The following is a 15269-nucleotide window of genomic DNA, read 5'->3' as shown; positions in this document are numbered from 1 at the left end:
GATGAAGAGTGGAATAGAGTCCTTCCTTCACCTAGATTAGCCTTCTCCAATCATAATGAAAGCATTATCCAACTCTATATTCTACTTTTTCGGGCATACTACATAACCCCTAGGGTCCATAACTTCACACTGTTGACATTCAGCCAGTAGAATTACACTAGCAGCAGGCACCGAGATCGATAGTAGGACCGAGATGACATGTGCCTTCTCATAGATGGCAATGACATAGGGCAGCATTCTGCCCAAAGAATGAACATCCCCCCCCTATTGGGACTCTGCTGCAAGCGGAATTTCCTCAGCTGAATATCCAGTGTGGACAAGGTCTTAAATGAATGCCCTAAATGCCTTGGCCTACCAGATAACTTTTTTTTAACCTGTTTTGGAAATGCCCAAAGGTCCTTGGTTGCTGGAAGCAAGTGATAATATTTCTAATTGACAAAATGGGCACACCTGTACCCCTCTGCTAGAGATGAGCGAACTTACAGTAAATTCGATTTGTCACGAACTTCTCGGCTCGGCAGTTGATGACTTATCCTGCATAAATTTCAGGTGCTCTGGTGGGCTGGAAAAGGTGGATACAGTCCTAGAAAAGAGTCTCCTAGGACTGTATCCACCTTTTCCAGCCCACGGGAGCACCTGAAAGCTGAACTCATTTATGCAGGAAAAGTCATCAATTGCCGAGCCGAGAAGTTGACGAATCGAATTTACTTTAAGTTCGCTCATCTCTACTCTCTGCCTCAAGTAAAGTCTTCACTTTTCCCTATATTTTGCTATAAAAAGTGACAGACAAAATAGGATCACCTCCCGTTCTCTTACACTGGCAGAATAGAAGGCACTTGTTAACTCCACTCTTCCCCACAAGAAATTTAAAAAAATTGTGGGGAAAAAAAAATTGAAAACAAAAAAAATAAAGATTTAGTTGGATTCTTGTGTCTGCGCAGTGCTCTTTTCCGTAAAAATATCATGTTATCTTAATTCTGTAGGTCCATACGATTACACCACCAATTTAGATTTTATTTTATTTAGCAGGTGACTGTGTGTGAAGGGGATTTTGTTCAAGTGTGAACTGTGCTTTACGTTACTGTGACAAGACGTGGAAACACGAGTGGTGTACCCTTTTCTCCAGTAGCGAGACAGACAGTCAGTCTGAGGAGTACAAAGAAAAGCTAAGTGTGAACTAGGTCTTATAAGGTTGCAGACTGCATGTTTTAACTGGCAGGGATTAGTCCACCAGTTGGCAGAGAAGGTCTGTGTTGTGTAGGTCTGTGTTGTGTAGCTAGTGTCTTGACGGCATAGTTTTTTTTAATGTTATGTTTTTATTTTGTCCTGCAACCTGTGTAAATAAACCTGGCAGTGGCAGAGTCAGTTGCATTAAGAGACGTTGGAGTGGACCTGGTTTACTGAGGTGAAAATGTGTCCTTTTGGCTGTGGCGAAGGACGATCCCTGAGCTAACCCCAGAGTAAATCTCACAATATAAATTATATACACACACGTATATATGTGTGTGTCCTTTTGTACAAAGTAATATGCTTAAAATTGTGCTCTTTTGACACCTATAACTCTTATTTTTCTGTATAAGGAGATGATGGCTGATTTTCTGTGCAGTAATCCAAAGTATTTACTGGTATTTTTAACGTTTACACTGTTCACCGTGTGGTTTCATACACGTAATATTTTAATAGTTTAGTTTAGACATTTTTGTACACGGCACGTGTTCGTTTTTATATTATACTTATTTTAAAAATGGGAAAAGGGGGTTGATTCAAAATTATTTAAGGGGCTTATTAATTTTGATTTTTTTGGACACTATTAAATGCCACCTTGCCACAATTTGAGAGGTGCCCAAATTCTGCCGAAATTGAGACACAAATAAATGAAGAAATTTTACACAGTGGGAAACAAAAAATGATAAATGCAAACACACTATTGATAAATTCCCTGCAATATTTTCTAATTAACCCCTTAAGGACCAATGCAAATAAACCTGTACGCCCCTGAAAGACCAGGCCTGTTTTTTCAAATCGGGGATGTCTGTCTTTATTACAGAATAACTCTGGTAACGTTTTGCCAATCACGATAATTCTGACATTGTTTTTTTTGTCACAAGTTGTCCTTCATGTACATAGTAAAAGTAAGCCGATATCATTTGTAGTTTTTTTTTACAATGCAAAAAATCATGAAATTTTTACAAAAAATTTAAATTTTTTGCTATTTTAACACTAATAGGTTGCATATATTTATACATACTGACCAAATAGTTTATGAAACATACTTTCAGATGTCTACTTTATTTTGACATCATTTTTTTGTTTTTAATTAACATTTTAAATTCGTTAGAAGCCTAACAATTTAACTTGAAATTTTGAAAATTTGAAAAGTACATCTTTTTTTGTGTGCTATGCAAGGTTTGCAGAAATTAAAAGGTAGTAGAACATAGGAACACCCCCCCAAATGACCCCATTTTGAAAACTAGACCCCTCAAGGTTTTCGCTAGGGGGTACAGTGAGTATTTTAACACCATAGTTTTTTGGCAGGAATTATTACAAAGTCAGTGTTAAAAATTCGAAATTTGCAATTTTTCACAAATGCATCATTTGGGGGGCATATTTTTTGTACATCACTTCTGATATTGAAAGAAATGCACCCTATATTTTATTTAGCTGCTTGTCCCATGTTCAGAAATACCCCCGCTTTGGCCATATATGGTTCCTTGGCCGCGTGGTAGGACTCAGAAGGAGAAGAGCGCCATTTGGCTTTCAGGGCAGAACAGTACCCCCACCCCCACAAGTGACCCCATTTATATACCGCACCCCTACAAGTTATTGGCTGGACCAGGGACCACTCTGACTGGTCCTTGGTCGGCTGGCAGTATAACGCGTCTGTCTGTGACAGTTAAGGCTCCTGATGGATATATCCGCCATATTGTGGGAATAAGCACCCGCTCATGGCGAATATATCCATCACTGCTGCGGTTGGGTAGCTCAGTGTGTCCGCTCATGACTGCCGGCGGGAAATCCGCCGCTATGAGTGGACACACAAAGCTACCCAGCCGCAGCAGGGAGCTCATTACCGTGACTGCTGCATAATGTGTAGGATCACATGGTGGACATCCGCAGCATATTACATGCTGCGAATGTCCGCCAATGCGATCCTACACATTATGCATTTTTTTTAAATTAGATTAATTTAATAAATGTATTTTTAATATATATATATATATTTATTTATTTTTTTACACTTTTATTACATTTTTATTTATTTTTACACTTTTATTTTATTTATTTATTTTTACACTTTTTAATGCTTTGGAATACTTAGTATTCCAAAGCATTGCAGTTATATGCTGCCTGCCAGTTTTCACTAGCAGGCAGCATATTAGGACGTGCCTCTGGCACGTCCTTTCAGGCAATACCCAGGGCAGACCTGGGGGTCTTTGTAGGACCCCCGGCTGCCCAGGTATGCAGCAGCACCCCACGATGCTCCGGGGTGCTGCAGAGGAGACAGAGGGAGCCCCCTCCCTCTGTCAGAACACCTTACAGCGCGCGGTCACTTCTGACCGCGGCTGTAAGGGTTAAACTGCCGGGAGTGAAGTGAACTTCACTCCCGGCAGTGCGGCAGGTCCCGGCCAGCCGCGGACACACACAGCACCCCGCGATCGCGATGCGGGGTGCTGCAGGAGTGACAGAGGGAGCTCCCTCCCTCTGTCATAACACTTACAGCCCGCGGTCACTTCCGACCGCGGCTGTAAGGGTTAAAACTGCCGGGACCAAAGTTTACTTCGGTCCTGGCAGTGCAGCAGGGTCCCGGCTGTGTGATACAGCCGAGTCCCTGCCGCGATCTCGTGGGTGCACTGGGCAGCACCCACGAGAAGAATGGACGAGTATAGACGTCCAGGTGCGGGAACGCCCGCCAACCTGGACGTCTATACTCGTCCTTGGTCGTTATTGGGTTAAACGACCTTAAACGAAATTAATCTAAACTTGTTACTTTGTTTTGGTAAATTCTAGTTTTCCTTATTATTGAGACTCAAATGTAATGCATAGACCGTATTTTTCGCCATATAAGACGCACTTTTTCTTGCCCAAAACTGGGGGGGAAAAGTTGATGCGTCTTATACGGCAAATACACATTAAAATCCTGTCCTATCACGGCGGTCCCTGCGGCCATCAACAGCCGGGACCCGCGGCTAATACAGGACATCACCGAGCACGGTGATGCCCTGTATTAACCCTTCAGACGCGGCAATCAAAGCTGACCGCCGCGTCTGAAGCGAAAGTGACACTAACCCGGTTGCTCAGTGGGGCTGTTCGGGACTGCTGCGGTGAAATCGCAGCGTCCTGAACAGCTTACAGGACACCGGGAGGGACCTTACCTGCCTCCACGGTGTCTGCTCCGTGCCGGGATCCCCTGCATGGCCGGCGCTCTCCTTCAATGTCATCACGTTATCACGCACGGCGTCCCATCATCCAATAGGATCGGCGTGCGTAGCGGCGGCGACGGAGAGTGAGGATACCGGGCAGCAGAGATGTTCCGGAGGGACGAGGACGCCACGAGGACGCAGCAACAGCGATGGAGGGCGACATCCATGGCAGCGGTGACGGGTCCGGAGCGGTGGGGACACGTGAGTATTACCTCCTATACCAGTGGTCTTCAACCTGCGGACCTCCAGATGTTGCAAAACTACCACTCCGCGCATCCCCGGACAGCCAACGGATGTCCGGGCATGCTGGGAGTTGTAGTTTTGCAACACCTGGAGGTCCGCAAGTTGAAGATCACTGTCCTATACTTTACATTGTATTTGGTTCAGAATCGTTTTTTTTAGATTTTCATCCTTTAAAATTGGTTGCGTCTTATATGCCGGAGCGTCTTATATGCCGAAAAATACGGTACCTCACCAGGTTGCATATCCTAGGACACTGTGATGCAAGCTTCACTAGTGAGTCACCCCTATTTGTTGGTGTTGTAGTTTTCACTAAAGTAACTATAAGCTGCACAGCTATTTCCCTACAGGAGAGGGGAGTGACAGGGGTAAGGACCTGCTCTATCATTTTTAAAGGGGTACCCTGGAGGAAAACGCCCTTCCCCCCCCCCCCTCCTTTTTTTTTTTTTTTTTTTTTTTTTTTAAATCAACTGGTGCCAGAAAGTTAAAACAGATTTGTAAATTACTTCTAATTAAGAATCTTAATACTTTCAGTACTTATCAGCTGCTGTATGCTCCAGAAGAAGTTGTGTAGTTCTTTTCTGTCAGACCACAGTGCTCTCTGTTGACACCTGTCTGTCAGGAACTGTCCAAAACAGGAGAGGTTTTATATGGCGATTTGTTCCTGCTCTGGACAGTTCATGACACGGACAGAGGTGTCAGCAGAGAGCACTGTGGTCAGACAGAAAAGAACTTCACAACTTCCTCTGGAGCATACAGCAGCTGATGAGTACCGGAAGGATTAATTTATTAAATAGAATTCATTTATAAATCAGTTTAATTTTCTGGCACCAGTTGATTTAAAAAAATGTGTTTTCCAACAGAATACCCCTTTAATTTTAGTGCATGTCATGCTCTTTACTATTATTACCATGCCATTGCAGCTGTACTTTAGTGTCCCAAGTAAGATGATCAAGTAAGACCTCAAACTTGGTCCTATCTTCTACTTAAGGACATTTTATATTACAGGACAAAAAAACTGAAGTACCGTATGTCCCAAAATCAGAATATACATTTATAATAACCCCAAAATGCTGCATTTTTCAAATGAATATTTGCTTTGAATGCTAAAAAATTTTTTATGACTGTACAGCATAAAGGACTGAATCACAGGAACTCACCACTGGCTGGTCTTCCTCCTCTTCCACAGGTTCATCCTTTTTGACAGGTCCCTTCTTCCAGTCTTCTGCATCATCATCGACTATCCGCATCCTAATTTTAGGAGAAGTGTTATTACAGTAGGTCTAGACCTATTACTGCAGACTTATTGTTGCTCTCCGTAACATCTGCCACTCATATTTTCTCAAGTCAATGGGGAAAACCAACAAATCTGCAGCATTTTCTGACACTAAAATTGACGTTATAGATTTGAAATCCACACCACAGGTCCATATCCACATGGAGTTTGTGCACATTACCTCCTGTGCATCTGTCACTTGACTTATACCTGCTAAATTATCGACAGTCTATCAGTGGAGTGTGGCCAAATTCAAGGCATACTGTTTGTGGATTTGTTAGCTTTACTCTATATACAAAACATTTTATTGACCGTCCCTGATTGTCAGAGAGGCCTGGGGGCCATGTCTGCCCTGCTCCTCCTGTTGATTGACACACAGGGCTTGCTTGATAGTGGGTGCCTTGTGTAGATTGTCAGCGGATGTATCATCCGTGGATATTGTGGTGCACGCACGGTGAGTCTTAGGATAAGAATCACTCACAGACTCACTGTGCATGCACTGAAGGCGATCTACACAGGACTGGCGCTGTTTGGTGAGCCCTGTGTGTCAAAACAATAGTGAGCGTGACCTTAGAGGGGAGAGACGTTGTAGCCTTGGGTTTAGTGGACCCCCAGACCACATCTCTCTGACAATCTGTGACAGTCTACAAAACATCTTTACACCGAATAAAGCCAACAAATCCACTTACAAAAGGTATGCCTTGAACGAGGACACTAATCCCTGCTCGCCTGTGTCAGCAGTTAAGCAGGTGTAATTCAAGTAACAGATGCACTTCAAATACATTTTTTGAATATTTTATAAACTATATATTTAAAGGGAACCTGTCACATTGAACTTACAGTCCTATCTGTGGTCATCACATTATAGAGCAGAATGATACATAGTTTTATGGGTAACAATTTGGGATTATTTACTTATTCATGTAAATCTCTGCTCATACTGGACTAAGTAGTCATGTGCTTGTGTGTATTTGGCAGCTACTTGGTGACTGACAGCTATTTGTATGTGTGCATATAGAGAGATACCCGTCAGTCACTGAGTAGGACCGCCCAAATTACTAATTAGCCCAAAATGAGCTCGGAGTTCCATGACTAATTGATAAGTTATCCTGGAACTTTAGCCACCAATCTATATATCAATCTGTTCAGCTCCTTCTGCTCTAACATAAGGTTTGCAGATTGGACTGCATATTCAATTGGACAGGTTACCTTTAAATTATAAAGTAATACTAAAATTAATTTTATATATTTGCATTCATTATTTTTATTTGTAATATACTGTATTTAAAAGTACTTGTCACAAATTTTTGACATTTCCTAGAAACATGTCAAAAGTTATGATCAGCAGGTGTTCAGACCTCTAACGATTAGCAAAACAAGCCAGGAAAGCCCGCCCTGCGGCACGCTCCTCTCCCTGCTATGTGTGACATGATCAAGACACGCTCCATAGACATTTCGAGACCCCCTCGATCATGTGACACAGAACAGAGCGCGCTGAGCACAAACTTCCCCCGGCACGAAGCCGCGGCCGACATGCCCCCTCCATGCAGCTCTATGGGAGAGTCGGTGTGAGGTGTATTTTTGCATCCTATGCAGCTCTGCATTCGCTCCTCCTCTCAGCCCCCCGAAGACTGACAAAGCTACAGCCGAGGGGGAAGGCAGAGCAGGGCAGTGTATCAGCTGCCGTGATTGGCTGGGAGAACGTACATACCTCACTCAGCTCCTAGGGACCCCACTCTGAATAGGTGGCCTTGACGTGGCGAGTGGGCTTATACCTTTTAATCAAAATGTATACTAACAACCTGTTAGTTTTTGAATTTATGCTGAGTTTTAAGTAGATCAAAATACAATATGTAGATGTGTGACCATGTCTGTTTTCTCTACCTGAATTCACTCAGCTCCTAGCACCGTTAGTTGTACAGCTGCACTGAGTGTGTTCATGTCAGGAGGGACGTAGAAATGCAGTGGTGTTCATGTCAGTTCATGAACACCCTAGGACCCTATTGCTGTACAATAAACAGTGACGAACACCACTGTGCACTTCTACGTTCCTTTTCACATAAACACCCTCGGAGCTGCTGTAGAATGAACATTGCCGGGAGCTGAGTGAGGTGTGTAAATCCTCCCATTCAATCGTGGCAGCTGTTACACTGCCCTGTTCTGCGTTCGCACCTTCCCTCGGCTCTCCGAAGACTGTCAAAGATGCAGCCAAGGCGCGGTGGGAACGCAAAACTGCATAGGACGCAAAAATGCACATCACACCAGAGCGCTGATCTCCGGCTCTGCCATAGAGCTGAATGGAGGGGGTATGTCGGCCACAGCTTCATGCTGTAGTTGAAATGTCTCTTCATGTAGAGAGGGGGTTTGCTGATCGCTTGGCTAAGTAGTCATACTTTGTATTAAGAAGAAAAGAAAAAAAGGCAAAACTCAGAGCTATAAGATGCTCCTGGATTATTCTAACTGGGCAATACAAGTACAGTGGTCCCTCAAGTTACATTATTAATTGGTTCCAGGACGACCATTGTATGTTGAGACCATAACTCTATGGAAACCTGGTAATTGGTTCTGAAGCCACCAAAATGTCATCCAAAAATAGGAAAAAGAGGGGATTAAAGAAAAATAAGTAGATAACTAATACAGATAAAGCAAATCCTTACATATAAAAGTAAGAAAGATTTGCCGGGAGCTGTAATCACTGTCTATGTCAGTGTTTCCCAAGCAGGGAGCCTCCAGCTGTTGCAAAACTACAACTCACAGCATGCCCGGACAGCCAAAGGCTGTCCGGGCATGCTGGGAGTTGTAGTTTTGCAACAGCTGGAGGCACCCTAGTTGAGAAACACTGGTCTATGTAGAGGACAGGAGCTTCTTCAGGGTCCTGTACAGTACAGGCAATGTCTTAAAAAAGTAAAATGGAGTTGCCCTCACCTGGTGTCCAAAAGGAGCAGGTAGCCCTGGCACAGGTAAAGTGTACAAAACAAGTAATACCTCCCTGTACTGTAGGGGGCACTACCAGACATCAGTCAGTGCATGCACTTCAGGAATACAAGGGTTTTAGCAGTGAAATGTCCATTCTGATTGGTCGGTTCTTCCAGCCATTGAGAAGTTTCTCAGATTTCATAGCATTGTATGTTGAGTCTGGTTTCAAGTTACAATGGTCCAGAAAAGACCATTGTATGTTGAGGCCACTGTAAGGTGAGGGATCACTGTATTTACTAATACAGAAAGGTCCGGAGAGGCCACAGTCACCAAGGACAACTACAGTCCTGTCAGAACATGGGGGGCGCACTCATCTGTAATACAGATTATATAGATACAAACAGCTTAAAATGGGTAACGCAGAGCTACATATACGCTGGGACTTGTAAACCGCATAATGACTGGAAAGGGGGAGACAGTACACAGTGATGCAGCACGCGCCTATCTTACCCTTTCCCTTCCGGCCTCTTCTTTTTCTTCTTCTTCTTGACGGGTCCATCAGCTAAACTCCCCGTATCCAGATAGCGCTTCAAATACTCAGCCTTAGAAAGCCCCTGCATACCACTAGCGGGCGCAGCCATGTTACCAGAGACGGAAGTCAATGTCAACAAACACTTCCGGATTAGTGATAAAGAAGAACAACTTCCGGTGATGTAAAGTTTTTTCCATTCTGTGGAAAACGCCATGCGCAGTAGTTCTAGCGTAGACTCGCGCATGCGTATGGCGTTTTTCACAGATTGGAAAATACCTGTATTTCCAATCCGTGAAAGTGCTATGCGCATGCGCGAGTCTACGCTATTAACGTAGACCTGTAGGGCTAGCGTAAACCTGCGCATACGCAGTAGTAAATTTAGCTTATTGGAAAATACTTTAGATCATAGGCTTACGTTAATAGATTATCTCTTAGCGTAGCCGTGGAAATTAGCGTAGCGTAGTTAGTGGGTAGCATAGTGTAGCCTTAGGCTTACCATAGATTTATATTAGTGTAGTGTACCTAGCGTAGGTTTTAATTTAGCGTAGTTTAGGATTAATAGGGAAAGGAGGTAGGGTATAGGTTTTGAAGAGACTACAACTTCCAGCATGCCAAGGCATGCTGGGAGTTGTAGTTTAGCTTATATTACATTGAAGGGACCACAACTCTCAGCATGCCCAGACAGCTAAAGGCTTTCCAGGCATGCTGGGAGTTGTAGTTTTACACAGGTATAGAGTAGTTAGCGGAGTGTTAGCGCAATTTAAGCGTAGTTAGTGTAGCATTAGCGCAATTTTAACGTATTTAGTGTAGCTTAGTGTTAGCACAGTTTTAGCGTATTTAGTGTAGTGTAGTGTTAGCGCAGTTTTAGCATAGTTAGTGTAGCGCTAGCGCAATTTTAACGTATTTAGTGTAGCTTAGTGTTAGCACAGGTTTAGCGTATTTAGTGTAGCTTAGTGTTAGCGCAGGTTTAGCGTAGCTTAGTGTTAGCGCAGTTTTAGCGTGTGTAGTGTAGTGTTAGCGCAGTTTTAGCGTAGCTTACTGTTAGCGCAGTTTTAGCGTATTTAGCGTAGTTTAGTGTTAGCGCAGGTTTAGCGTATTTAGTGTAGCGTAGTGTTAGTGCAGTTTTAGTGTATTTAGCGTAGCTTAGTGTTAGCGCAGTTTTAGCGTATTTAGCGTAGCTTAGTGTTAGCCCAGTTTTAGCGTATTTAGCGCAGCTTAGTGTTAGCACAGTTTTTTAGCGTATTTAGCGTAGCTTACTGTTAGCGCAGTCTTAGAGTAGTAGGTGCAGCGTAGTACTGTATTAGCGTAGTGTTAGCGCAGTTTTAGCGTATTTAGCGTAGCTTACTGTTAGCGCAGTCTTAGAGTAGTAGGTGCAGCGTAGTACTGTATTAGCGTAGTGTTAGCGCAGTTTTAGCGTATTTAGCGTAGCTTAGTGTTAGCGCAGTCTTAGAGTAGTAGGTGCAGCGTAGTATTAGCGTAGTGTTAGTGCAGTTTTAGCATATTTAGCGTAGCTTACTGTTAGCGCAGTCTTAGAGTAGTAGGTGCAGCGTAGTATTAGCGTAGTGTTAGCGCAGTTTTAGCATAGTTAGTGTAGTTGTACGCAGGTGTAGTCAGCTAACTTAGTTTTACAGGCAGATAAAGCGTAGTTTAGAGAGTGTAGCTTAGCTTAGTTCTAAAGTGAAGGGGCTATAACTCCCAGCATGCCTAGAGAGCCAAAGGCCGTCCGGGCAGGATGGAAGTTGTAGTTTTGCAAAAGAAGCAGAGGCACTTGCGCTCTGCTACATTAAAGTAACAGAGGCCATTGGGCTCTACTACTTTAACGTAGGAGAGGCGAGTACGTCCTTGTACGTTAAAGTAACAGAGGCAGTTGCGATCTGCTACGTTAATGCAGTATCCAGCCCTCTGTATATATGGCTGGATACATTGATCAGAAGGCCACTTACCCACATCCGTTCCTGCTCCGTCACTGGACGTGTAGCATCGCAGGATGATGACGGAGCTGGAACGGGGGTGGTAAGTTAGGCTCTCCAGGGGAAGTTCCCCCAAAAATGTACTAACCCATTTTTTTGTGTTTTTCTTCTCGTTTCAGATACGTGAATGCGGAGGACTACGTCGGATTCGGTGGACTACAACCATGACGTGCATTTTTTCTTTGGTTTTAATAAAATGTTTAACGAGGGCTGTGGGGGAGTGTTTTTCCTAATAAAAATGTTTTAACTTGTGTGTGTTTTTTTAAAATTATTATTACTTTACAGGCATAGTAGTGAAAGCCGTCTTGTAGACGGAATCCATTACTAAGTCTGGGCTTAGCGTTAGCCCCAAAAATAGCTAGCGCAAACCCCCAATTATTACCCCGGTACCCACCGCCACAGGGGTACCGGGAAGAGCCGATACCAACAGGCCCAGAGCGCCAAATATGGCGCTCTGGGGCCTAGGCAGTAACAGGCTGGCGTTATTTAGGCTGGGGAGGGCCCATAACAATGGTCCTCGCCCACCCTGGTAACGTCAGGCTGTTGCTGTTTGGTTGGTATTTGGCTGAAAATGTAAAGACTGGGAACCATACACGTTTTTTTTTTTTTGTTTCTTTTTTTTAAATGTGTGGTTCCCCGTCTTTTCATTTTCAGCCAAATACCAACCAAACAGCAACAGCCTGATGTTACCAGGGTGGGCGAGGACCATTGTTACGGGCCCTCCCCAACCTAAATAATGCCAGCCTGTTACCGCCTAGGCCCAAGAGCGCCATATTTGGCGCTCTGGGCCTGTTGGTATTGGCTCTTCCCGGTACCCCTGTGGCGGTGGGTACCGGGGTAATAATTGGGGGTTAGCACTAGCTGTTTTTGGGGCTAACGCTAAGCCCAGACTTAGTAATGGATTCCGTCTACAAGACGGCTTTCACTACTAAGCCTGTAAAGTAATAATAAAATAAAAAAAAGCACACACAAGTTAAAACATTTTTATTAGGAAAAACACTCCCCCACAGCCCTTGTTAACCATTTTATTAAAACAAAAGAAAAACATGCAGGTCATGGTCGTAGTCCACCGATTCCGACGTAGTCCTCCGCATTCACGTATCTGAAACGAGAAGAAAAACACAAAAAAATGGGTTAGTACATTTTTGGGGGATCTTCCCCTGGAGAGCCTAACTTACCACCCCCGTTCCAGTTCCGTCATCTTCCTGCGATGCTACACGTCCAGTGACGGAGCAGGAACGGAGGTGGGTACGTGGCCTTCTGATCAATGTATCCAGCCATCTATACAGAGGGCTGGATACTGCATTAACGTAGCAGAGCGCAACTGCCTCTGTTACTTTAACGTACAAGGACGTACTCGCCTCTCCTACGTTAAAGTAGTAGAGCCCAATGGCCTATGTTACTTTAATGTAGCAGAGCGCAAGTGCCTTTGCTTCTTTTGCAAAACTACAACTTCCATCCTGCCCGGACGGCCTTTGGCTCTCTAGGCATGCTGGGAGTTGTAGCCCCTTCACTTTAGAACTAAGCTAAGCTACACTCTCTAAACTACGCTTTATCTGCCTGTAAAACTAAGTTAGCTGACTACACCTGCGTACAACTACGCTACCTATGCTAAAACAGCGCTAACACTACGCTAATACTACGCTGCACCTACTACTCTAAGACTGCGCTAACAGTACACTACGCTAAATACGCTAAAACTGCACTAACACTACGCTAATATTACGCTGCACCTACTACTCTAAGACTGCGCTAACACTAAGCTATGCTAAATACGCTAAAACTGCGCTAACAGTAAGCTACGCTAAATACGCTAAAACTGTGCTAACACTACACTACACACGCTAAAACTGCGCTAACACTAAGCTACGCTAAATACGCTAAACCTGCGCTAACACTAAGCTACACTAAATACGCTAAAACTGCGCTAACACTACACTACACTAAATACGCTAAAACTACGCTAACACTAAGCTACACTAAAAACACTAAAACTGCACTAACACTACACTAAATACGCTAAAACTGCGCTAACACTACACTACACTAAATACGCTAAAACTGTGCTAACACTAAGCTACACTAAATAAGTTAAAATTGCGCGAATGCTACACTAACTACGCTTAAATTGCGCTAACACTCCGCTAACTACTCTATACCTGTGTAAAACTACAACTCCCAGCATGCCTGGAAAGCCTTTAGCTGTCTGGGCATGCTGAGAGTTGTGGTCCCTTCAAAGTAATATAAGCTAAACTACAAGTCTCTTCAAAACCTATACCCCACCTCCTTTCCCTATTAATCCTAAACTACGCTAAATTAAAACCTACGCTAGGTACACTACAATAATATAAATCTATGGTAAGCCTAAGGCTACACTATGCTACCCACTAACTACGCTACGCTAATTTCCACGGCTACACTAAGAGATAAGCTATTAACGTAAGCCTATGATCTAAAGTAATTTCCAATAAGCTAAATTTACTACTGCGCATTCGCAGGTTTACACTAGCTCTACAGGTCTACGCTAATAGCGTAGACTCGCGCATGCGCATAGCACTTTCCACAGATTGGAAATACTTTACATCACAGGTCTTTTCCAATCTGTGAAAAACACTATACGCATGCGCGAGTCTACGCTAGAATTACTGCGCATGCTCGACATTACGCAGACATTACGCAATTAGTGTAGCGTACGCTAATAGCGTGAACTCGCGCATGAGCATGGCGTTTTCCGACGTTTGGAAAAAACTTTACATCACCGGTGTATTATCTCCAACGAGCGTGCACAGTTAACCGATGACGTCACGTTCTTGAAAACTTAGAGCACATGCGCAGCACTACGCTAACAGCTTAGGGCTAACGTAGGCAGCGCTAGGAGCGTAGGCTGCGTATGCAATTGTCTGTACCGTGCAAGCAGTTTTCTACGATTCGTAGAATCCTAAGAGCGCACGCGCAGCTTTCCTCCGCTACGCAGTTAGCGTAGGAAGGCTAGCGTAAGTAAGCGTTGTTCAGAGTTGTTCAGAGAAGTCTGTAGAAAACTGTATGCGCATGCGTAGTGTACCATAGCTAGCTTAGATTGTAACGTAGTTAGCGTAGCATGCTGGAAGTTGTAGTTTTGTATGTTTTACAGTGAAGGGACCACAACTCCCAGCATGCCCAGACAGCTAAAGGCTGTCCAGGCAGGATGGGAGTTGTAGTTTTACACAGGTATAGAGTAGTTAGCGTAGTGTAATGTTAGCGCAGTTTTAGATTAGTTAGCATAGCACAGTGTTAGCGCAGTTAGCGTAGGCGCGTATTTAGCGTAGCATAGCGTTAGCGCAGTAAGCGTAGTGTTAACGCATTTAGCGTAGCCTAGTGTTAGCGCATATTTAGCGTAGCATAGTGTTAGCACAGTTTTAGCATAGTTAGCGTAGCATAGTGTTAACGCAGTTTGTGTAGCATAGTGTTAGCGTGTATTTAGTGTAGTGTTAGCGCAGTTTTAGCATAGTTAGCGTAGCATTAGCGCAGTTAGCGTAGTGTTAGCGCGTATTTAGCGTAGCATAGTGTTAGCGCAGTTTTAGCATAGTTAGCATAGGGTTGTGTTAGCGCAGTTTTAGCATAGTTATCGTAGCATAGTGTTAACGCAGTTAGCGTAGCATAGTGTTAGCGCGTATTTAGCGTAGCAGTGTTTGCGCAGTTTTAGCATAATTGCGTAGTGTTAGCGCAGTTTTAACGCAGTTAGCATAGTGTAGTGTTAGCGCAGTTTTAATGCAGTTAGCATAGTTTTACACAGGTGTAGTGTAGTTAGCGTAGCATAGTGTTAGCGCAGTTTTAGTGTAGTTTTACACATGTGTAGTGTAGTTAGTGTAGCACACTTTTAGCACAGTTTTACACAGGTGTAGTGTAGCTAACTTAGTTTTACAGGCAGATAAAGC

General features: G+C 43.8%; 1 protein-coding gene across 1 annotated transcript in view; it reads right to left on the bottom strand.

Annotated features, from left to right (window-relative positions):
• The window catches only part of BUD13 (BUD13 homolog), a 63658-nt gene extending 54096 nt beyond the window's left edge, over window positions 1-9562 (bottom strand). Inside the window, exons 1-2 of the mRNA XM_056542973.1 lie at window positions 9364-9562; window positions 5822-5912 (exon numbers count right to left, since the gene is read on the bottom strand). Of these exons, the coding sequence (XP_056398948.1) occupies window positions 5822-5912; window positions 9364-9494 (222 nt within the window). The 5' untranslated portion in view covers window positions 9495-9562. The remainder of the gene's footprint in view (window positions 1-5821; window positions 5913-9363) is intronic.
• Between the last annotated feature and the right edge of the window lie 5707 nt (window positions 9563-15269).

This window comes from Hyla sarda, chromosome 10 (assembly GCF_029499605.1).
Source record: "Hyla sarda isolate aHylSar1 chromosome 10, aHylSar1.hap1, whole genome shotgun sequence".
Lineage (NCBI taxonomy): Eukaryota > Metazoa > Chordata > Amphibia > Anura > Hylidae > Hyla > Hyla sarda.
This window is presented reverse-complemented; position numbering and strand designations above follow the sequence as displayed.